Consider the following 25,554-nt stretch of genomic DNA (forward strand, 5'->3'; position numbering starts at 1 on the left):
TTTCAGTAGTTTTTAACTGCTAACAGGACAGGGTTTCAGTAGTTTAACTGTAGCTTGGAGAGAGAAGATTTACACATTTAACCTCAGCATTTAACCTCTACAAGATCGGTCCCCCCCCCACCCCACCCGCGGGACGGTTGAGCTAACGTAGGCTAATGTGATTAGCATGAGGTTGTAAGTAACAAGAACATTTCCCAGGACATAGACATATCTGATATTGTCAGAAAGCTTAAATTCTTGTTAATCTAACTGCACTGTCCAATTTACAGTAGCTATTGCAGTGAAATAATACCATGCTATTGTTTGAGAGTGCTCAGTTACGATCTTGAAAATGTATTAATAAAACAATTAGGCACATTTGTGCAGTCTTGATACACATTTTAACAGAAATGCAATGGTTCATTGTATCATTTTAAAACTTTGCACACACACTGCTGCCATCTAGTGGCCAAAATCTAAATTGCTCCTAGGCTGGAACTTTCATTTCAAAGATGATAATTTTTTTCATTGTATTATCTTTTACCAGATCTAATGTGTTATTTTGTCCTACATTAGATTCACATTTCCACCAACTTCAAAAGCGTTTCCTTTCGCATGGGCAGTTAGATTTGAGAATGTCATTTTAGGTAAAAAATTTAAACAAAGGGTCTGATCCTAAAGTTAACACATTCCGGAAACGTCATGCTCAATATTTGTTGAGGAAAAAATGTTTTGTATGAATTGTTTGTAAGTGTGTGTTTAATTTGAATAGTTTTTGTAGATGTATAGGTTTGTCTGTGTCTGTTGGTCCTTTCGTGTGTTTCTTTTTGTGTGGTCTTTGAAACTCCTGTATTAATCTGTCTCTCCTCTCCCCCACCCCCCCAGGGCAGTGTGTGTAGAAGTCATCAGATTTCCCCTCAGGAGTTCCTGGGGGAGCTGAAGTCAGGAGTGACTGACGAACGCCTCATGGCCTGTCTGGACTCTCTCCGTGTCTCCCTCACCAGCAACCCTGTCAGGTAGGATAAACACACACACACACACACACACACACACACACACACACACACACACACACACACACACATATAGAGTACACACACACACACACTTGTTCAACCCTGTCAGGGTCCTGATCTCACTACTCGTCTGGACTCTGGACTGACCTTATCTCAGTACTTCCTGGTTCTGGACTGACCTGATCTCAGTACTTCCTGGTTCTGGACTGACCTGATCTCAGTACTTCCTGGTTCTGGACTGACCTGATCTCAGTTCCTCCTGGGTCTGTACTGACCTGATCTCAGTTCCTCCTGGGTCTGGACTGACCTGATCTCAGTTCCTCCTGGGTCTGGACTGACCTGATCTCAGTACCTCCTGGGTCTGGACTGACCTGATCTCAGTTCTTCCTGGTTCTGGACTGACCTGATCTCAGTACTTCCTGGGTCTGGACTGACCTGATCTCAGTTCTTCCTGGTTCTGGACTGACCTGATCTCAGTTCTTCCTGGTTCTGGACTGACCTGATCTCAGTTCCTCCTGGTTCTGGACTGACCTGATCTCAGTTCCTCCTGGGTCTGGACTGACCTGATCTCAGTACCTCCTGGGTCTGGACTGACCTGATCTCAGTACCTCCTGGGTCTGGACTGACCTGATCTCAGTACCTCCTGGGTCTGGACTGACCTGATCTCAGTACCTCCTGGGTCTGGACTGACCTGATCTCAGTTCCTCCTGGGTCTAGACTGACCTGATCTCAGTTCCTCCTGGGTCTGGACTGACCTGATCTCAGTTCCTCCTGGTTCTGGACTGGCCTGTGTCCTCCAACCACAGCTTGTATTTTAACTACTGTAGCCCACCTGTAAAGGCTTGGTCTTCTCCTAGCTAATAGCCCACTTTCTTTCCCCTTACAATGTCCCCCCCCCCCCCCCCACCTCTAGAGTCCGGCCCCTGGTTGACCATATGTCTCTGTACCTCCCCCACCTCTAGAGTCCGGCCCCTGGTTGACCATATGTCTCTGTCCCCCCCCCACCTCTAGAGTCCGGCCCCTGGTTGACCATATGTCTCTGCCCCCCCCCCACCTCTAGAGTCCGGCCCCTGGTTGACCATATGTCTCTGTACCCCCCCCACCTCTAGAGTCCGGACCCTGGTTGACCATATGTCTCTGTCCCCCCCCCCACCTCTAGAGTCCGGCCCCTGGTTGACCATATGTCTCTGTCCCCCCCCACCTCTAGAGTCCGGCCCCTGGTTGACCATATGTCTCTGCCCCCCCCCCACCTCTAGAGTCCGGCCCCTGGTTGACCATATGTCTCTGTCCCCCCCCACCTCTAGAGTCCGGCCCCTGGTTGACCATATGTCTCTGCCCCCCCCCCACCTCTAGAGTCCGGCCCCTGGTTGACCATATGTCTCTGTCCCCCCCCCACCTCTAGAGTCCGGCCCCTGGTTGACCATATGTCTCTGCCCCCCCCCCACCTCTAGAGTCCGGCCCCTGGTTGACCATATGTCTCTGTACCCACCCCACCTCTAGAGTCCGGCCCCTGGTTGACCATATGTCTCTGTACCCCCCCCCCCCCACCTCTAGAGTCCGGCCCCTGGTTGACCATATGTCTCTGTCCCCCCCCCACCTCTAGAGTCCGGCCCCTGGTTGACCATATGTCTCTGTACCCCCCCCCCCACCTCTAGAGTCCGGCCCCTGGTTGACCATATGTCTCTGTACCTCGGGCTCCCGAGTGGCGCAGCGGTCTAGATGCGTCACTACACACCCTGGTTCGATCCCGGGCTGTATCACAACCGGCCGTGATCGGAAGTCCCTTAGGCCCGGCGTCGTCCGGGTTAGGGGAGGGTTTGGCCCGGGCTAGGCCGTCATCGTAAAATAAGAATTTTGTTTTTAACTGACCTGTATAGTTAAATAAAAAAATCAAACTACCCCTCTATCCCCCCTTCTCCGCCAGCCTTCCCCTCTCTCCCCCCTTCTCCGCCAGCCTCCCCCTCCCGCCCCCCACGGTGTCGGGGTTCAGAGCAGAGCAACACACCATGCTGGGACTCATTAATATGTATTACATCTACAGCAGCACTGCCCCAGCTCTCCTCCTCCCCCCCCCCCCTCCGCCTTTTTTAATTGTTTGATGCCTATCGTGACGAGCTTCCCGCTGCTTCCACCGCTCCTGTATCACAAACATGACACAACTCTCACCGGGAGGGCCGCAGCCCGCCCAGCAACCGTAAATACGTTTGGAATAATCAAATAACAGGTTGTACTTTTTCCCCGTTCATTGCCGTTGGTTCCAGGCTCCTGGTACCTTTTTTAATGCAGTGCACACAGAGAAGGAGAGCTGCAGGCAGTGGAAGGGGGACTAGAGCACTATATTAACCTGTTACCACGCTGGGAAGTTCTAACCTGTTACCACACTGGAGGGTTCTGACCTGTTACCACGCTGGAGGGTTCTGACCTGTTACCACGCTGTAGGGTTCTGACCTGTTACCACGCTGGAGGGTTCTGACCTGTTACCACGCTGGAGGGTTCTGACCTGTTCCCACGCTGGAGGGTTCTGACCTGTTACCACGCTGGAGGGTTCTGACCCGTTACCACACTGGAGGGTTCTAACCTGTTACCACGCTGGAGGGTTCTGACCTGTTACCACGCTGTAGGGTTCTGACCCGTTACCACACTGGAGGGTTCTGACCTGTTACCACGCTGGAGGGTTCTGACCCGTTACCACACTGGAGGGTTCTGACCTGTTACCACGCTGTAGGGTTCTGACCTGTTACCACGCTGGAGGGTTCTGACCCGTTACCACGCTGTAGGGTTCTGACCCGTTACCACGCTGGAGGGTTCTGACCTGTTACCACGCTGGAGGGTTCTGACCTGTTACCACGCTGGAGGGTTCTGACCTGTTACCACGCTGGAGGGTTCTGACCTGTTACCACGCTGGAGGGTTCTGACCTGTTAACACGCTGGAGGGTTCTGACCTGTTACCACACTGGAGGGTTCTAACCTGTTACCACGCTGGAGGGTTCTGACCTGTTACCACGCTGTAGGGTTCTGACCTGTTACCACACTGGAGGGTTCTAACCTGTTACCACACTGGAGGGTTCTAACCTGTTACCACGCTGGAGGGTTCTGACCTGTTACCACGCTGTAGGGTTCTGACCTGTTACCACACTGGAGGGTTCTAACCTGTTACCACACTGGAGGGTTCTAACCTGTTACCACGCTGGAGGGTTCTGACCTGTTACCACGCTGGAGGGTTCTGACCTGTTACCACGCTGGAGGGTTCTGACCTGTTACCACGTTGGAGGGTTCTAACCTGTTACCACGCTGGAGGGTTCTGACCTGTTACCACGCTGGAGGGTTCTGACCCGTTACCACGCTGTAGGTAAGATTTTTACGGCTCCTTCTGATCTAGACTATTTGAGGCTCACAATATTTCTTTACTCATCTATAAAAAAAAAAAAAAACGTTACATTTTCTATTCAAAAGTGGAAATACTCTTAAGTGACCGTAGGAAAATCTACTAATTTAAAAAGTTTGAGAGAGAGGGAGAGAGACAGAGAGACAGTGTGTGTGTGTGTGTGTGTGTGTGTGTGTGTGTGTGAGAGAGAGAGACTCTTCAGTCGAGGATGGTTGAGTATTCGTGCTCATAAACCTATTACACCCCCTAGTTAAAGTTGATTCCAACACATGCCGTTCACTACCTTTTCAATTTATTAAAGACTGCTGTCTATAATAGACCTTAAACATCAACTGCTAGAAGAGAGGGGGGGAAGGAGAGGGAGACGGGGGGGGGAGGAGAGGGAGACGGGGGGGGAGGAGAGGGAGACGGGGGGGGAAGGAGAGGGAGACGGGGGGGGGATTGTAAACAGTTTTCACCGTGTCTGTCGTCTTTATTGGCGGAATTCGTAAAATGTCATGAATCCCATTAGTTAATGGATGGAAATGCGGGAGAGGACTCTGTCGCTGTCTACCGATGCGGACGGAACAATCATCCAACACCGTGTCCCTTCCAGTCTCCCCTTTTGCATCCAAAATGACATCCCATCCCCTATATAGTGCACTAGTTTTGACCAGGGCCATGTGGGACTAGGCTTCCGTTTGGGACGAGGGTCTTCTATTACTGCGTCAGTCACTTATTATTATTCAGACACAGATCCGGTTTTTACCTCTTTAGCCTAAAGTACACTTGATGAAAAGTAATCCAATTATTTAAACTTTTTATTCAGCCGTGGCATCGCACGGACGGGACGGACAATATTCCATTTGTTCCTCTTTTTAAAGTGAAGATCTCTTTATTAGTCAATTACACACACGGTCCTATCTGAAATTTGACTTCCTCTTTTAACCCAACCAGCCTCTTGATGATTGGTTTGCATTAGAATATTGTTCTACCGTCGCTGGTTATGCTAATAACATGAGAGGTTATTTTCACTTTGTCTACAATAAGATTCGTCCCTGCTATTTGCTCAGGCTGTACTGACACGACCACCCTTTCTGCTACGGCAGATCCTTCCCTTTAAAAGATTTAGATATCCCTTTAAAATATATCCCTTTAAAAGATATAGATATCCCTTTAAAATATATAGATATCCCTTTAATAGATATCCCTTTAAACGATATAGATATCCCTTTAAAAGATTTAGATATCCCTTTAAAATATATAGATATCCCTTTAAAAGATATAGATATCCCTTTAATAGATATCCCTTTAAAAGATATAGATATCCCTTTAAAATATATAGATATCCCTTTAATAGATATATATATCCCTTTAATAGATATCCCTTTAAAATATATAGATATCCCTTTAAAAGATATAGATATCCCTTTAAAAGATATAGATATCCCTTTAAAATATATAGATATCCCTTTAAAAGATATAGATATCCCTTTAAAAGATATAGATATCCCTTTAATAGATATAGATATCCCTTTAATAGATATCCCTTTAAAATATATAGATATCCCTTTAAAATATATAGATATCCCTTTAATAGATATCCCTTTAAAAGATATAGATATCCCTTTAAGAGATATAGATATCCCTTTAAAAGATATAGCGTCCACTAGTACCAGATTTTGTTGTTATTGTGTTGTTGTGGCGGGTTCCAGTGGAGGAGGAGGGAAGGAAAGAATCAATACTCTATTCAGCGGCGGTGGGCGGTTCATTACTTTAAATGGAGTTTGGATGTGTTGTTACCAAGGTGCTATTAGCTATCATTATTCAGAGTTTTCCTTTAGCACCTATGTGGGCACAGCACCATGGAGGTCTGCTGGGAACAGTAGCTACCTGGCTGATTAGACTGAGACACTGTGGAGGTCTGCTGGGAACAGTAGCTACCTGGCTGATTAGACTGAGACACTGTGGAGGTCTGCTGGGAACAGTAGCTACCTGGCTGTTAGACTGAGACACTGTGGAGGTCTGCTGGGAACAGTAGCTACCTGGCTGAGTTACTGAGACACTGTGGAGGTCTGCTGGGAACAGTAGCTACCTGGCTGTTAGACTGAGACACTGTGGAGGTCTGCTGGGAACAGTAGCTACCTGGCTGTTAGACTGAGATACTGTGGAGGTCTGCTGGGAACAGTAGTTACCTGGCTGTTAGACTGAGACACTGTGGAGGTCTGCTGGGAACAGTAGCTACCTGGCTGTTAGACTGAGACACTGTGGAGGTCTGCTGGGAACAGTAGCTACCTGGCTGATTAGACTGAGACACTGTGGAGGTCTGCTGGGAACAGTAGCTACCTGGCTGTTAGACTGAGATACTGTGGAGGTCTGCTGGGAACAGTAGCTACCTGGCTGTTAGACTGAGATACTGTGGAGGTCTGCTGGGAACAGTAGCTACCTGGCTGTTAGACTGAGACACTGTGGAGGTCTGCTGGGAACAGTAGCTACCTGGCTGTTAGACTGAGACACTGTGGAGGTCTGCTGGGAGCAGTAGCTACCTGGTTGTTAGACTGAGATACTGTGGAGGTCTGCTGGGAGCAGTAGCTACCTGGCTGTTAGACTGAGACACTGTGGAGGTCTGCTGGGAACAGTAGCTACCTGGCTGTTAGACTGAGACACTGTGGAGGTCTGCTGGGAACAGTAGCTACCTGGCTGAGTTACTGAGACACTGTGGAGGTCTGCTGGGAACAGTAGCTACCTGGCTGTTAGACTGAGATACTGTGGAGGTCTGCTGGGAACAGTAGCTACCTGGCTGTTAGACTGAGACACTGTGGAGGTCTGCTGGGAACAGTAGCTACCTGGCTGTTAGACTGAGACACTGTGGAGGTCTGCTGGGAACAGTAGTTACCTGGCTGTTAGACTGAGACACTGTGGAGGTCTGCTGGGAACAGTAGCTACCTGGCTGAGTTACTGAGACACTGTGGAGGTCTGCTGGGAACAGTAGCTACCTGGCTGTTAGACTGAGACACTGTGGAGGTCTGCTGGGAACAGTAGCTACCTGGCTGTTAGACTGAGACACTGTGGAGGTCTGCTGGGAACAGTAGCTACCTGGCTGTTAGACTGAGACACTGTGGAGGTCTGCTGGGAACAGTAGCTACCTGGCTGATTAGACTGAGACACTGTGGAGGTCTGCTGGGAACAGTAGCTACCTGGCTGATTAGACTGAGACACTGTGGAGGTCTGCTGGGAACAGTAGCTACCTGGCTGATTAGACTGAGACACTGTGGAGGTCTGCTGGGAACAGTAGCTACCTGGCTGTTAGACTGAGACACTGTGGAGGTCTGCTGGGAACAGTAGCTACCTGGCTGAGTTACTGAGACACTGTGGAGGTCTGCTGGGAACAGTAGCTACCTGGCTGAGTTACTGAGACACTGTGGAGGTCTGCTGGGAACAGTAGCTACCTGGCTGATTAGACTGAGACACTGTGGAGGTCTGCTGGGAACAGTAGCTACCTGGCTGTTAGACTGAGACACTGTGGAGGTCTGCTGGGAACAGTAGCTACCTGGCTGTTAGACTGAGATACTGTGGAGGTCTGCTGGGAACAGTAGCTACCTGGCTGATAGACTGAGATACTGTGGAGGTCTGCTGGGAACAGTAGCTACCTGGCTGATTAGACTGAGACACTGTGGAGGTCTGCTGGGAACAGTAGCTACCTGGCTGTTATACTGAGACACTGTGGAGGTCTGCTGGGAACAGTAGCTACCTGGCTGATTAGACTGAGACACTGTGGAGGTCTGCTGGGAACAGTAGCTACCTGGCTGTTAGACTGAGACACTGTGGAGGTCTGCTGGGAACAGTAGCTACCTGGCTGTTAGACTGAGACACTGTGGAGGTCTGCTGGGAACAGTAGCTACCTGGCTGATTAGACTGAGATACTGTGGAGGTCTGCTGGGAACAGTAGCTACCTGGCTGTTAGACTGAGATACTGTGGAGGTCTGCTGGGAACAGTAGCTACCTGGCTGTTAGACTGAGACACTGTGGAGGTCTGCTGGGAACAGTAGCTACCTGGCTGTTAGACTGAGACACTGTGGAGGTCTGCTGGGAACAGTAGCTACCTGGCTGTTAGACTGAGACACTGTGGAGGTCTGCTGGGAACAGTAGCTACCTGGCTGTTAGACTGAGACACTGTGGAGGTCTGCTGGGAACAGTAGCTACCTGGCTGTTAGACTGAGACACTGTGGAGGTCTGCTGGGAACAGTAGCTACCTGGCTGTTAGACTGAGACACTGTGGAGGTCTGCTGGGAACAGTAGCTACCTGGCTGTTAGACTGAGACACTGTGGAGGTCTGCTGGGAACAGTAGCTACCTGGCTGTTAGACTGAGACACTGTGGAGGTCTGCTGGGAACAGTAGCTACCTGGCTGATTAGACTGAGACACTGTGGAGGTCTGCTGGGAACAGTAGCTACCTGGCTGATTAGACTGAGACACTGTGGAGGTCTGCTGGGAACAGTAGCTACCTGGCTGAGTTACTGAGACACTGTGGAGGTCTGCTGGGAACAGTAGCTACCTGGCTGAGTTACTGAGACACTGTGGAGGTCTGCTGGGAACAGTAGCTACCTGGCTGATTAGACTGAGACACTGTGGAGGTCTGCTGGGAACAGTAGCTACCTGGCTGTTAGACTGAGACACTGTGGAGGTCTGCTGGGAACAGTAGCTACCTGGCTGTTAGACTGAGATACTGTGGAGGTCTGCTGGGAACAGTAGCTACCTGGCTGATAGACTGAGATACTGTGGAGGTCTGCTGGGAACAGTAGCTACCTGGCTGATTAGACTGAGACACTGTGGAGGTCTGCTGGGAACAGTAGCTACCTGGCTGTTATACTGAGACACTGTGGAGGTCTGCTGGGAACAGTAGCTACCTGGCTGATTAGACTGAGACACTGTGGAGGTCTGCTGGGAACAGTAGCTACCTGGCTGTTAGACTGAGACACTGTGGAGGTCTGCTGGGAACAGTAGCTACCTGGCTGTTAGACTGAGACACTGTGGAGGTCTGCTGGGAACAGTAGCTACCTGGCTGATTAGACTGAGATACTGTGGAGGTCTGCTGGGAACAGTAGCTACCTGGCTGTTAGACTGAGATACTGTGGAGGTCTGCTGGGAACAGTAGCTACCTGGCTGTTAGACTGAGACACTGTGGAGGTCTGCTGGGAACAGTAGCTACCTGGCTGTTAGACTGAGACACTGTGGAGGTCTGCTGGGAACAGTAGCTACCTGGCTGTTAGACTGAGACACTGTGGAGGTCTGCTGGGAACAGTAGCTACCTGGCTGTTAGACTGAGACACTGTGGAGGTCTGCTGGGAACAGTAGCTACCTGGCTGTTAGACTGAGACACTGTGGAGGTCTGCTGGGAACAGTAGCTACCTGGCTGTTAGACTGAGATACTGTGGAGGTCTGCTGGGAACAGTAGCTACCTGGCTGTTAGACTGAGACACTGTGGAGGTCTGCTGGGAACAGTAGCTACCTGGCTGTTATACTGAGACACTGTGGAGGTCTGCTGGGAACAGTAGCTACCTGGCTGATTAGACTGAGACACTGTGGAGGTCTGCTGGGAACAGTAGCTACCTGGCTGTTAGACTGAGATACTGTGGAGGTCTGCTGGGAACAGTAGCTACCTGGCTGATTAGACTGAGACACTGTGGAGGTCTGCTGGGAACAGTAGCTACCTGGCTGTTAGACTGAGACACTGTGGAGGTCTGCTGGGAACAGTAGTTACCTGGCTGTTAGACTGAGACACTGTGGAGGTCTGCTGGGAACAGTAGCTACCTGGCTGTTAGACTGAGATACTGTGGAGGTCTGCTGGGAACAGTAGCTACCTGGCTGTTAGACTGAGACACTGTGGAGGTCTGCTGGGAACAGTAGCTACCTGGCTGATTAAACTTGTGAAAATGCTGGAGGAAATGGGTACAAAAGTATCTATATCCACAGTAAAACAAGTCCTATATCGACATTACCTGAAAGGCCGTTCAGCAAGGGAGAAGCCACTGCTCCAAAACCGCCAGAAAAAAAAAAAAGCCAGACTACGGTTTGCAAATGCACATGGGGGAACAAAGATCGTGCTTTTTGGAGAAATGTCAGGGAATTTTTACTAGGATTAAATGTCAGGAATTGTGAAAAAACTGAGTTCACATACACCTTAGGCAAATACATTTAAACTTCTGACTTCAACTGTATATGGAGATAGTTTAGTGCCTAAAATAAGGGGTTAAATACATGTAAAAAAAAAAAAAAAAAAGTAAAATAGTTTCCTGATCTTTCTTATCTCAGATCTATATGACAGACACTTCAGAGTAGTGAAACGTTCTATTAGATCACACTGCTTCCTATAACTGCATTCTCTATCAGCAACAGAGCAGCCTTTTCCCTCTGTTGCCTTTGATGATAATGGTTATATGATCTCTTAAAAACCAAACGGGGACAATCATGCTCGTTTACATTAGGGATGGGTGAAATGGCCATAAGATCATATCGCCGTATCTGTTGACGTTATTTGAGGTTGTAGAATAATGAAGGTTATAAATATGTATTGTAAGTAGTGCATGACCCTATAGTGACATCACATCCTGTTTTTAATGGGGCTTTGTTCGTTCTGATTTGTTTTATACTGTTCAATGAAACTCCAATCAAAAGGTGGAATAAAGGTGGGCACTTTGAATACAGTGTTGGACATGACGACACATGAAAAAGCCAGGGAGTGGATATTGTGACGGGGTAGGAACCAAAGTGTTGGTCAGTGGACCCTAATTAATCTTACATTAAATGTTCTCTTACTGAAGCTTTGATGTAGCTAGAATACTCGTGCTTCGCCTTATTCTATCTGATATTAGAATATCCTGTTGCACAAAGAACACACACCAGCACTGGCATTAGGCTTCATTGGCTCTACGTTTGCGCTGACTAAGTACCATTAGCTAGCCAGCTAACTAGCGATTAACATTAGCGGCTAACGCGCTTTATTTTTGCCACAACTTGCTAAGAAAATACAAACTAGCAGTTTGCAGAGAGACACTCAAAATATTAGTGTGATTATGAAACACGAGTGAATTTCTATTAAAATGCAAAGTGGAAAGCAGCATCGTTGTCGCAGACTCACTACAGCATTTACTGTGCAGACTGACGGTGCAGACTGACGGTGCAGACTGACCGTGCAGACTGACCGTGCAGACTGTTAGTGCAGTGTTTACCGTGCAGACTGTCACTGATAGTGGTTGTTGTTGACTTGTGGTTGCTCAGTGACAGGGTGGGGCTTGTGTGTGGAAGGAGAGAGGGAGAGACGACTCCAGTAGGGACAGACCAGGGTGAGAGGAGAGAGAGACGACTCCAGTAGGGACAGACCAGGGTGAGAGGAGAGAGAGAGACGACTCCAGTAGGGACAGACCAGGGTGAGAGGAGAGAGAGAGACGACTCCAGTAGGGACAGACCAGGGTGAGAGGAGAGGGAGACGACTCCAGTAGGGACAGACCAGGGTGAGAGGAGAGAGAGAGACGACTCCAGTAGGGACAGACCAGGGTGAGAGGAGAGAGAGACGACTCTAGTAGGGACAGACCAGGGTGAGAGGAGAGAGAGACGACTCCAGTAGGGACAGACCAGGGTGAGAAGAGAGAGAGACACGACTCCAGTAGGGACAGACCAGGGTGAGAGGAGAGAGAGACGACTCCAGTAGGGACAGACCAGGGTGAGAGGAGAGAGAGAGACGACTCCAGTAGGGACAGACCAGGGTGAGAGGAGAGAGAGACGACTCTAGTAGGGACAGACCAGGGTGAGAGGAGAGAGAGACGACTCCACTAGGGACAGACCAGGGTGAGAGGAGAGAGAGAGACGACTCCAGTAGGGACAGACCAGGGTGAGAGGAGAGAGAGAGACGACTCCAGTAGGGACAGACCAGGGTGAGAGGAGAGAGAGAGAGACGACTCTAGTAGGGACAGACCAGGGTGAGAGGAGAGAGAGACGACTCCAGTAGGGACAGACCAGGGTGAGAGGAGAGAGAGAGACGACTCCAGTAGGGACAGACCAGGGTGAGAGGAGAGAGAGAGAGACGACTCTAGTAGGGTCAGACCAGGGTGAGAGGAGAGAGAGACGACTCCAGTAGGGACAGACCAGGGTGAGAGGAGAGAGAGACGACTCTAGTAGGGACAGACCAGGGTGAGAGGAGAGGGAGAGACGACTCCAGTAGGGACAGACCAGGGTGAGAGGAGAGGGAGACGACTCCAGTAGGGACAGACCAGGGTGAGAGGAGAGAGAGAGACGACTCTAGTAGGGACAGACCAGGGTGAGAGGAGAGGGAGACGACTCCAGTAGGGACAGACCAGGGTGAGAGGAGAGAGAGACGACTCCAGTAGGGACAGACCAGGGTGAGAGGAGAGAGAGACGACTCTAGTAGGGACAGACCAGGGTGAGAGGAGAGGGAGAGACGACTCCAGTAGGGACAGACCAGGGTGAGAGGAGAGAGAGACGACTCCAGTAGGGACAGACCAGGGTGAGAGGAGAGAGAGACGACTCCAGTAGGGACAGACCAGGGTGAGAGGAGAGAGAGACGACTCTAGTAGGGACAGACCAGGGTGAGAGGAGAGAGAGACGACTCCAGTAGGGACAGACCAGGGTGAGAGGAGAGAGAGACGACTCTAGTAGGGACAGACCAGGGTGAGAGGAGAGAGAGACGACTCTAGTAGGGACAGACCAGGGTGAGAGGAGAGAGAGAGACGACTCCAGTAGGGACAGACCAGGGTGAGAGGAGAGAGAGACGACTCTAGTAGGGACAGACCAGGGTGAGAGGAGAGACGACTCCAGTAGGGACAGACCAGGGTGAGAGGAGAGAGAGAGACGACTCCAGTAGGGACAGACCAGGGTGAGAGGAGAGAGAGACGACTCTAGTAGGGACAGACCAGGGTGAGAGGAGAGAGAGACGACTCCAGTAGGGACAGACCAGGGTGAGAGGAGAGAGAGAGACGACTCCAGTAGGGACAGACCAGGGTGAGAGGAGAGAGAGACGACTCTAGTAGGGACAGACCAGGGTGAGAGGAGAGAGAGACGACTCCAGTAGGGACAGACCAGGGTGAGAGGAGAGAGAGACGACTCTAGTAGGGACAGACCAGGGTGAGAGGAGAGAGAGACGACTCCAGTAGGGACAGACCAGGGTGAGAGGAGAGAGAGAGACGACTCCAGTAGGGACAGACCAGGGTGAGAGGAGAGAGAGACGACTCCAGTAGGGACAGACCAGGGTGAGAGGAGAGAGAGACGACTCTAGTAGGGACAGACCAGGGTGAGAGGAGAGGGAGAGACGACTCCAGTAGGGACAGACCAGGGTGAGAGGAGAGAGAGACGACTCCAGTAGGGACAGACCAGGGTGAGAGGAGAGAGAGACGACTCCAGTAGGGACAGACCAGGGTGAGAGGAGAGAGAGACGACTCTAGTAGGGACAGACCAGGGTGAGAGGAGAGAGAGACGACTCCAGTAGGGACAGACCAGGGTGAGAGGAGAGAGAGACGACTCTAGTAGGGACAGACCAGGGTGAGAGGAGAGAGAGACGACTCTAGTAGGGACAGACCAGGGTGAGAGGAGAGAGAGAGACGACTCCAGTAGGGACAGACCAGGGTGAGAGGAGAGAGAGACGACTCTAGTAGGGACAGACCAGGGTGAGAGGAGAGACGACTCCAGTAGGGACAGACCAGGGTGAGAGGAGAGAGAGAGACGACTCCAGTAGGGACAGACCAGGGTGAGAGGAGAGAGAGACGACTCTAGTAGGGACAGACCAGGGTGAGAGGAGAGAGAGACGACTCCAGTAGGGACAGACCAGGGTGAGAGGAGAGAGAGAGACGACTCCAGTAGGGACAGACCAGGGTGAGAGGAGAGAGAGACGACTCTAGTAGGGACAGACCAGGGTGAGAGGAGAGAGAGACGACTCCAGTAGGGACAGACCAGGGTGAGAGGAGAGAGAGACGACTCTAGTAGGGACAGACCAGGGTGAGAGGAGAGAGAGACGACTCCAGTAGGGACAGACCAGGGTGAGAGGAGAGAGAGAGACGACTCCAGTAGGGACAGACCAGGGTGAGAGGAGAGAGAGAGACGACTCCAGTAGGGACAGACCAGGGTGAGAGGAGAGAGAGACGACTCTAGTAGGGACAGACCAGGGTGAGAGGAGAGAGAGACGACTCCAGTAGGGACAGACCAGGGTGAGAGGAGAGAGAGAGACGACTCCAGTAGGGACAGACCAGGGTGAGAGGAGAGAGAGAGACGACTCTAGTAGGGACAGACCAGGGTGAGAGGAGAGAGAGACGACTCCAGTAGGGACAGACCAGGGTGAGAGGAGAGAGAGACGACTCCAGTAGGGACAGACCAGGGTGAGAGGAGAGAGAGACGACTCCAGTAGGGACAGACCAGGGTGAGAGGAGAGAGAGACGACTCCAGTAGGGACAGACCAGGGTGAGAGGAGAGGGAGAGACGACTCCAGTAGGGACAGACCAGGGTGAGAGGAGAGAGAGACGACTCCAGTAGGGACAGACCAGGGTGAGAGGAGAGAGAGACGACTCCAGTAGGGACAGACCAGGGTGAGAGGAGAGAGAGACGACTCCAGTAGGACATGGAGAAGACTATAAAACATGTCAGCTCAGCGTTAGGAGAAACTCTTGGTCAGTTTACAAAGTGATGCCATCTCGCCTCCCCTCACACCATCTCTGTTGTGATCTGGTTCTGCTCGTTACAGATGGAAGCAGACGGGCAGATTCTGTGTAGCAAGGCTTCTGGCCAGTGCTATAACATTATGAATTTCTTCTTCCTCGTCTTCCCTTAGTTTGTTAGATGTTTTGTGCGGCTTGTTAGTCTGTACTGTGTCTCGTAGCCTCAGGCCTGTTCAGTCTTTTTAATGCAAAACGTCAAGACGTTGTGTAAATGGGCCTGTAGGACTCTAGTGGAGTGAATAGTGGAGTCCGACAACTACACTACTAGTTATGTATGACTTGGACAGTTGGGCAGATATCTCCTCAGAATATTGAGTAGGTTCGTCTGGTACTATTGATTTAGATCTCAGTCTGTTTACTTGTTTACTGCAGTGTAACTTAAACACAACGTGAACATGTTTTCCTATGCAATGCGTTTTAGCAACGCTAAAATATAGGTTCTGACCCTGTTTTAGTCGAATGGTCCATTTGTGTCTGGTCCGTAGGCTGTTGATCGACAGAGAATTCTTCAGGTCGAGCTGTAGCATATGATGGTGTACCAGACCGCCGTCTGATTGGCTCCTGTCTGAGCGGACTGATCCATTGTGAAGGCCGTGGGGGTGACACAGTCCATCAGTCTAAGACTCCTGTCTGATTGGCTCCTGTCTGAGTGGACTGATCCATTGTGGAGGCCGTGGGGGTGACACAGTCCATCAGTCTAAGACTCCTGTCTGATTGGCTCCTGTCTGAGTGGACTGATCCATTGTGGAGGCCGTGGGGGTGACACAGTCCATCAGTCTAAGACGTGCTACTGAACTTGTATATGGTTCTATTACATAACAACAATGGTGCAACACGAATACAAAATAATATTATTTTATAACAAATGCTCTTCTTCCAGCGTTGGATAGCGGTCGCTGTCCGCGCTTCTGAAACACATGAGTTCTCTGTTGAATTGATGGCGTTTCCTGGAGACCATGTTGCTATGAGCATATTATCAAAGTTAAACCAGCGTCTTGGTGTTGAGAACAATGTGACGGAGGAAGCAGCAGAATGAGATGAGAAAACGGACCTTTGCCTCATTGTCAAAAAAAAAAGGTGAGGAGTTCGGAAATCACAACTTTTAATCAGGTCTATAATCAATAACTGTTAAATGTGCCTGGCTTTAATAAATCATCCATATTTATCTATAGAAATAAGACAGATGCTGCTTCTGTTCTCTGTTTGAGTGTTTCTTTAAACAGCCTACTGACTCCGTGGGCATCAAGCCTCACGCGTAACCACGTGTCAATTTCAACAATTTCACAAATCCGTCTGTTTTTAATCTTTTGTTTTGCTGTAATTTAAGGCTTTGCACGTTTTCCCATTAGAACAGCCTTCCTGGTTTTCCCATTAGAGCAGCCTTCCTGGTTTTCCCATTAGAACAGCCTTCCTGGTTTTCCCGTTAGAACAGCCTTCCTGGTTTTCCCGTTAGAACAGCCTTCCTGGTTTTCCCATTAGAACAGCCTTCCTGGTTTTCCCATTAGAACAGCCTTCCTGGTTTTCCCATTAGAACAGCCTTCCTGGTTTTCCCATTAGAACAGCCTTCCTGGTTTTCCCATTAGAACAGCCTTCCTGGTTTTCCCATTAGAACAGCCTTCCTGGTTTTCCCATTAGAACAGCCTTCCTGGTTTTCCCATTAGAACAGCCTTCCTGGTTTTCCCATTAGAACAGCCTTCCTGGTTTTCCCATTAGAACAGCCTTCCTGGTTTTCCCATTAGAACAGCCTTCCTGGTTTTCCCATTAGAACAGCCTTCCTGGTTTTCCCATTAGAACAGCCTTCCTGGTTTTCCCATTAGAACAGCCTTCCTGGTTTTCCCATTAGAACAGCCTTCCTGGTTTTCCCATTAGAACAGCCTTCCTGGTTTTCCCATTAGAACAGCCTTCCTGGTTTTCCCATTAGAACAGCCTTCCTGGTGTTGTTTATCATCCATGTAGTGTTTACACTGTTCCTATTGGTCAGAAACATTATATTTATCATAATAACTCCTCCTTTTTCCTCGACCTGCTTCTTCTTATTGTGATCATCATTCTAATAATAAGTAATGTCGTTATCATTAGTAGGCTTCGTATAGCAGCCTCGTTTAACCACCATTGAGTTGTAGGCCTAAGAGCACATCCTGTTTAGTCTTTATACCGTAACTAACTTAGGCCTACATTTCAATACTTACATAGGCTACTGGCTACATGTATCGTTCATGTCATCACACAGCCTACGAGTCGTTCATGATGTGAAAATGCAATCAAGCGTTTTTAGTTTTAAAATAAAATAACAAAGCGACCATTTTTAATAATTAGCATTAACAAATAAATGGGCCTAAACCGTTCCATTTCGGAAATTCGCATTCACAAATGAATCCGACTGTTTTTAGTCTTTGCTGTAATAAAGGCGTTACAAAAACAAACCGTTACAACAGAATCTCTGGTACGCGTATCATGTATTTAGTGTTTGTATTGTTCCAAGCGATCAGAAAACGTATGTTGGTAATCGAACAGCACCTGTTTAACACACATAATATGCAGAACTTGCTCCTTGTTTTTTTCTTAATCTCCAATGTTTTCCACAACTAGTCACATTTATTCCACACATCTGCCTTCCCCTTTACCGCCTGAACAACCAGTAAACATTCCTCCGTTTCGAGTTTATTTGCTGCAGCAGAGAGGAGAGGGACACAACGGGTGCAAGTCACACAGTCTCTAGCTGCAGCAGAGAGGAGAGAGACAACGGGTGTTAGTCACACAGTCTCTAGCTGCAGCAGAGAGGAGAGAGACAACGGGTGTTAGTCACAGAGTCTCTAGCTGCAGCAGAGAGGAGAGAGAGAGACACAACGGGTGCTAGTCACACAGTCTCTAGCTGCAGCAGAGAGGAGAGAGACAACGGGTGTTAGTCACACAGTCTCTAGCTGCAGCAGAGAGGAGAGAGGCAACGGGTGCAAGTCACACAGTCTCTAGCTGCAGCAGGAAGGAGAGAGACACAACGGGTGTTAGTCACACAGTCTCTAGCTGCAGCAGAGAGGAGAGAGACAACGGGTGCTAGTCACAGTCTCTAGCTGCAGCAGAGAGGAGAGAGACAACGGGTGTTAGTCACACAGTCTCTAGCTGCAGCAGAGAGGAGAGAGACACAACGGGTGCTAGTCACACAGTCTCTAGCTGCAGCAGAGAGGAGAGAGACACAACAGGTGTTAGTCACACAGTCTCTAGCTGCAGCAGAGAGGAGAGAGAGACACAACAGGTGCTAGTCACACAGTCTCTAGCTGCAGCAGAGAGGAGAGAGACACAACGGGTGCTAGTCACACAGTCTCTAGCTGCAGCAGAGAGGAGAGAGACACAACGGGTGTTAGTCACACAGTCTCTAGCTGCAGCAGAGAGGAGAGAGACACAACGGGTGTTAGTCACACAGTCTCTAGCTGCAGCAGAGAGGAGAGAGACACAACGGGTGTTAGTCACACAGTCTCTAGCTGCAGCAGAGAGGAGAGAGACAACGGGTGCTAGTCACACAGTCTCTAGCTGCAGCAGAGAGGAGAGAGACAACGGGTGTTAGTCACACAGTCTCTAGCTGCAGCAGGGAGGAGAGAGACACAACGGGTGTTAGTCACACAGTCTCTAGCTGCAGCAGAGAGGAGAGAGAGACACAACGGGTGTTAGTCACACAGTCTCTAGCTGCAGCAGAGAGGAGAGAGACAACGGGTGCTAGTCACACAGTCTCTAGCTGCAGCAGGGAGGAGAGAGACAACGGGTGTTAGTCACACAGTCTCTAGCTGCAGCAGAGAGGAGAGAGAGACACAACGGGTGTTAGTCACACAGTCTCTAGCTGCAGCAGAGAGGAGAGAGAGACACAACGGGTGTTAGTCACACAGTCTCTAGCTGCAGCAGAGAGGAGAGACACAACGGGTGCTAGTCACACAGTCTCTAGCTGCAGCAGAGAGGAGAGAGAGACAACGGGTGTTAGTCACACAGTCTCTAGCTGCAGCAGAGAGGAGAGAGACACAACGGGTGTTAGTCACAGTCTCTAGCTGCAGCAGAGAGGAGAGAGACAACAGGTGCTAGTCACACAGTCTCTAGCTGCAGCAGAGAGGAGAGAGACAACGGGTGCTAGTCACACAGTCTCTAGCTGCAGCAGAGAGGAGAGAGACACAACAGGTGCTTGTCACACAGTCTGAGCCCGGCACAATCAAATCAATTGCGCTCGGACTCCCTCTAGTCATTTGTGCGTCTTAATTATTTCATCCAAACAGTACGCTTAAAGCATCAGACAAGCTCGGTGCACATAGTTGAATTTGATTAAAACACACAGGATGTGCCGCCTAAATATGGAAAAATACACGTTTTTTAACACGTCAACCAATTGATTGTTCTTCAACCACTAATTGCAGATGTAAAGTACAGGAGATCCGTTTTTGGTAAGTGAAAACGCCAGGAAAAGACAACTAGACGTTCAGGGAGAATCTGAAAAATGGCATTGATTTTGTTATAATGTTTGAGTCACTCAGATAGCAGGAGAACACGGTGTAACGCCATGGCAATATGGTTAGGATTGCAGAACTGCATTTTCTGTCATTCTCTAAAATGTTCTGTCAGAGCCTGTCCCATTGGCCAAGCCACACCACGAAGACCCCCCCCCCCCCCCCGCCACCCCCCCAACACTAACTTTACCACCGCCGCTTTAAAAAATCCTCGGGGGAAACACTGATTAGTTACTTTCAATTCCACCCAGTCATCACTTCAAGTTTTTCAGATTGAGCTTGACAGCGAAGACATCGTCATGGTTGTGTCCCAAATAGCACCTTATTCCCTTGTGTATATAGTGCACTACTTGTTGACCAGAGAGCCCAGCAACAGTAGTGTACAATATAGATAATACGGTTCCCTTTGGGACAGGTCACATCTCTGCTTACGAATGTCAAACCAAGTGTTTAACTCGTTCTGGCCAAGGTGTCACAGGTACCATCTATAACCATTTCATTATTTTACGAGGCAGGAAGCCAGAAGACATTAAAAGGTTCAGAGCATATAGTTTCTCTCACAGGGGGAAACACTTCTCTGCCGTGTTCGTCTCGTCCCTCTCACAGGGAAAACAGTTCTCTGCCGTGTTCGTCTCGTCCCTGAGAGTTTGCAGGGACTGCAGTAGTTCCATTACAGGAAAGCTGGGCTCAGGAAACCAGCTTCTTGAACAAATGATATGCGCTTACATTTTTTGGAGTTTAACGTCAAAATAAATTCCCATGTCCTCAAATCCTAGAAGTAAAGATAATGACTAGTAATATTTAGGTTAGGATGCTGCAGTAAAGATAATGAACAGTGATATTTAGGTCAGGATGCTGCTGTAAAGATAATGACTAGTGATATTTAGGTCAGGATGCTGCTGTAAAGATAATGACTAGTGATATTTAGGTTATGATGCTGTGGTAAAGATAATGAACAGTGATATTTAGGTTAGGATGCTGTGGTAAAGATAATGAACAGTGATATTTAGGTTAGGATGCTGCAGTAAAGATAATGACTAGTGATATTTAGGTTAGGATGCTGCATGATGCTGTCGGGAGTTGACAACAATTCCACGTTTCTTTCCCCTCCCTGCCGTCCCTCTGAAACCTGTACATCCCTTGTCCAATCACATTCACCTCCCTGCCGTCCCTCTGAAACCTGTACATCCCTCACCTCCCTGCCGTCCCTCTGAAACCTGGACATCCCTCACCTCCCTGCCGTCCCTCTGAAACCTGGACATCCCTCACCTCCCTGCCGTCCCTCTGAAACCTGTACATCCCTCACCTCCCTGCCGTCCCTCTGAAACCTGTACATCCCTTGTCCAATCACATTCACCTCCCTGCCGTCCCTCTGAAACCTGGACATCTCTTGTCCAATCACATTTATTGGTTGCGTTCCAAATGGCAGCCCATTGCCTATACTCGGGAGCGTTCAAAACATTAGGAACACCTTCCCTAATTATTGAGTGGCGCGCCCTCCTTTTGCCCTCAGAACAGCCTCAATTCGTCAGGACATGGACTCTACAAGGTGTCGAAAGCGTTCCACGGGGATGCTGGTCCATGTTGACTCCAACGCTTCCCACAGTTGTGTCAAGTTGTCTGGATGTCCTTTGGGTGGTGGAACATTCTGGATACACACGGGAAACGGTTGAGCGGGAAAAACCCAGCAGCGTTGCAGTTCTTGACACACTCAAACCGGTGCACCTACTACCGTACCCCCGTTCAAATGCACGTAAATATTTTGTCTTTTCCATTCAGCCTCTGACAATCCATGTCTCAATGGTCTGAAGGCTTAAACATCCTTCTTTAACCCGTCTCCTCCCCTTCATCTACACTGATTGAAGTGGATTTAACAGGTGACATCAATAAGGGATCATAGATTTCACCTGGATTCACCTGGTCAGTCTGTCATGGAAAGAGCAGGTGTTCTTAATGTTTTGTCCACTCCGTTTATAGTGCACTACTTTTGCCATAGGCCTCTGGTCCAAAGTAGTGCACTATATAGGGAATAGGGTGCCATAGGGCTCTGGTCTAAAGTAGTGCACTATAAAGGGAATAGGGTACCATTTGGGAGGCGGGCTTTGGTCACATACAGTTCCTTCAGAAAGCATTCGTACCCCTTGAAAATGAAATACAGAAACATCTCATTTACCTAAGTATTCACACCCCCTGAGTCAATACTTAGCTGAAGCGCCTTTGGCAGCGATTACGGCTGTGAGGCTTTCTGGGTAAGTCTCTAAGAGCTTTCAACACCTGGGTTGTGCAACATTTGCCAATTTATACTTTGAAAAAGTCTTCCAGCCCTGTCAAGTTGGTTGTTTATCATTGCTAGATGATCATTTTCAGGTCTTGCCATAGATTTTCAAGTCTATTTAAGTCAAAACGGTAACTAGTCCACTCAGGAACATTCACTGTTCTTTTGTTAAACAACTCCAGTGTATATTTGGCCTTGTGTGTTCGGTTATTGTCCTGCTGAAAGGTGAATTCATCTCCCAGTGTCTGGTGGAAAGCAGACTGAAACAGGTTTTCCTCTAGGAGTTTCCCTGTGGCTTAGCTCCATTCTGTTTTCTTTTCTATCCTACAAAAAAATGATCCCCTTATTAGTCCTTAATGATGACAAGCATACCCATAACCTGATGCAGCCACCACTATGCTTGAAAATATGCGGAGTGGTACTCTGTAATGTGTTGTATTGGATTTGCCCCAAACATAACACTTTGTATTCAGGGATAAGAAGTGAATTGCCTTGTTGCAAACAGGATGCATGTTTGTATTCTGTCCATGCTTCCTTTTATCTTCTGTCAAAATGTGGAAAAAGTCAAGGGGTGTGAATACTTTCGGAAGGCCCTGTATGTGTTCCCATAAACCCTGGTGTTGATGGGTGGCAGTCGACAGTCAGACTGTTTTCCTCCTGCTTTTTGAGCTGTCTTGACAGACAGAAAGACATCCCCCCCCACCAGCAGCTCTCCCCTCTCATGCTCTGTTGTTCTCGCTCTCTTTCTCCTCTCTCTCCCTCTCTTGTTCTCTCTCTCCCTCTCTCGTTCTCTCTCGCCCTCTCTCGTTCTCTCTCGCCCTCTTCTCTCTCTCTCTCTCTCTCTCTCTCTCTGTCTCTCTGTCTTTCTCTCTCTGTCTCTCTCTCTCTGTCTCTGTCTCTGTCTCTCTCTCTCTCTGCTCAGATGAATATTGTGGCCCTGAGCCCTCTGTTAGAAGGTTCTGGGATTAGGGGGTTTGTAATACATTGTCACTTACTTTGCCAACCTATTTTTTTTTCTATTTTCTTCTTCTCCGTGACTCAAAGTCTTTATCACAACAACGTTTAGTCATGCTGCCTGTCTCCCACGTCTCAGGCTGCCATGCTATTTCCTGCTATTTCCTGCTATTTCCTATCATGTTTTTGGACAGAACAAATCACTTTTGTTAATTTCATATTTTGGTTCTTCCTCTGCATGAGAAAGGAAAATGGAATAACAAGGAATTGGCAAGTCGGTTTCTTCTTCCCATCTTTAAAAAGATGCTTTTCTCATGTAAAACAGAATTACACTTCAAAGTCACCCTGTCAACAGGAACGACAGGAGCCTCTGGATGTGTTTTTCTGCTATTTGATCCGTTCTGTCGGTTCTCTGTATCTGATCTCTTCTGGGGGGAGGGGGAGGTGGGGTTGGTGGCAGGACTGTGTGGTTCTGGGGGGAGGGGGAGGGGAAGGTGGGGTTGTGGCAGGACTGTGTGGTTCTGGGGGGAGGGGGAGGTGGGGTTGGTGGCAGGACTGTGTGGTACTGGGGGGAGGTGGGGTTGGTGGCAGGACTGTGTGGTTCTGGGGGGAGGGGGAGGTGGGGTTGTGGCAGGGCTGTGTGGTTCTGGAGGGAGGGGGAGGTGGGGTTGGTGGCAGGACTGTGTGGTTCTGGGGGGAGGGGGAGGTGGGGTTGGTGGCAGGACTGTGTGGTTCTGGGGGGAGGGGGAGGTGGGGTTGTGGCAGGGCTGTGTGGTTCTGGAGGGAGGGGGAGGTGGGGTTGGTGGCAGGACTGTGTGGTTCTGGGGGGAGGGGGAGGTGGGGTTGTGGCAGGGCTGTGTGGTTCTGGAGGGAGGGGGAGGTGGGGTTGGTGGCAGGACTGTGTGGTTCTGGGGGGAGGGGGAGGTGGGGTTGGTGGCAGGACTGTGTGGTTCTGGGGGGAGGGGGAGGTGGGGTTGTGGCAGGGCTGTGTGGTTCTGGGGGGAGGGGGAGGTGGGGTTGGTGGCAGGACTGTGTGGTTCTGGGGGGAGGGGGAGGTGGGGTTGTGGCAGGGCTGTGTGGTTCTGGAGGGAGGGGGAGGTGGGGTTGGTGGCAGGACTGTGTGGTTCTGGGGGGAGGGGGAGGTGGGGTTGTGGCAGGGCTGTGTGGTTCTGGAGGGAGGGGGAGGTGGGGTTGGTGGCAGGACTGTGTGGTTCTGGGGGGAGGGGGAGGTGGGGTTGTGGCAGGACTGTGTGGTTCTGGGGGGAGGGGGAGGTGGGGTTGGTGGCAGGACTGTGTGGTTCTGGGGTGAGGGGAAGGTGGGTTGTGGCAGGGCTGTGTGGTTCTGGAGGGAGGGGGAGGTGGGGTTGGTGGCAGGACTGTGTGGTTCTGGGGGGAGGGGGAGGTGGGGTTGGTGGCAGGACTGTGTGGTTCTGGGGGGAGGGGGAGGTGGGGTTGTGGCAGGGCTGTGTGGTTCTGGAGGGAGGGGGAGGTGGGGTTGGTGGCAGGACTGTGTGGTTCTGGGGGGAGGGGGAGGTGGGGTTGTGGCAGGGCTGTGTGGTTCTGGAGGGAGGGGGAGGTGGGGTTGGTGGCAGGACTGTGTGGTTCTGGGGGGAGGGGGAGGTGGGGTTGTGGCAGGACTGTGTGGTTCTGGGGGGAGGGGGAGGTGGGGTTGGTGGCAGGACTGTGTGGTTCTGGGGTGAGGGGAAGGTGGGTTGTGGCAGGACTGTGTGGTTCTGGGGGGAGGGGAAGGAGAAGGTGGGGTTGTGGCAGGACTGTGTGGTTCTAGGGTGAGGGGGAGGTGGGGTTGGTGGCAGGACTGTGTGGTTCTGGGGGGAGGGGAAGGTGGGGCTGTGGCAGGACTGTGTGGTTCTGGGCTGCGTACTGGAGAGGGTTTGTCATATATTCTCCTGCTCCCTGGGCTCTGAGGCAGGCCAGGTGTCTGATTGGACACATGAGTGATGTTTCCATTACTGCACCGGCTCTCTATGACTGACAGTTATTTTCTCCTTCGTCTCATTTCTCTCTCCTTTCTTTTTTATTAAGAATCTTAGTTCAGGAGTTCATCCCCACATCATGGATGAAAGGAGGGATGTTTAATGGCTTTGAGGAGACACCTGTTCAGGGTTTTTTTTGTTTGAAGAAGATATCTCTAGTTACAAATCATCTTGGATGTTTAAATTTTAAACCTGATGACCAGTAGAAGGGGTGAGGGAGCTCAGACGGAAGATTAGGTTTTACACCTGATATATGTGAGTCCCAAATCACACCCCGTTCTTTAGACAATGCACTACTATTGTTCTAAAGTAGTGCACTAGCTAGGCAATATGCTGCACATTTGGGACGCAATAGGTTTTGTACCTGAGATTCTTTTTTAAAAATTATCTTTTTAAAATTAGATTATCTTCTCTGTCTTATTCCCCTTCTGATTGGTTGGTTCTCCTACAGGTCAAAAATCACCTTTGATGTCATGAAATACCCCCCCCCCCCACATTTTTTCTTCAGTCAGTCTGCTTTTTCTCACCCTTTCCTCCAGAGTTGTGGGGTGTAGGCTTGGCCTACATTAGGAATTGGACTGAGTATGTTATGTGTTTTTACAACTCTTAACTACTATTGGAACAAGCTTCAACTCTAATTCATTTAGTTCTGTACGTACACAATCCAATGTCACCTGGTCTATGGAATAGAAAGTCCCCCCTGACTCCAAGTCAATAACCAGCCATATGACCCCATAATACAGGACAACCTGCCTGTCTTTCCCCACTGACTC

At 49.7% G+C, this 25,554-nt stretch overlaps 1 protein-coding gene across 1 annotated transcript in view; it reads left to right on the forward strand.

Moving 5' to 3' along the window:
- Positions 1-870: 870 nt before the first annotated feature.
- LOC139532997 (protein diaphanous homolog 3-like) overlaps positions 871-25,554 on the forward strand; it is a 187,682-nt gene continuing 162,998 nt past the window's right edge. Inside the window, exon 1 of the mRNA XM_071331144.1 lies at positions 871-995. Within this exon, the coding sequence (XP_071187245.1) occupies positions 946-995 (50 nt within the window). The 5' untranslated portion in view covers positions 871-945. The remainder of the gene's footprint in view (positions 996-25,554) is intronic.

The sequence above is a fragment of the Salvelinus alpinus genome, chromosome 10 (assembly GCF_045679555.1).
Source record: "Salvelinus alpinus chromosome 10, SLU_Salpinus.1, whole genome shotgun sequence".
Lineage (NCBI taxonomy): Eukaryota > Metazoa > Chordata > Actinopteri > Salmoniformes > Salmonidae > Salvelinus > Salvelinus alpinus.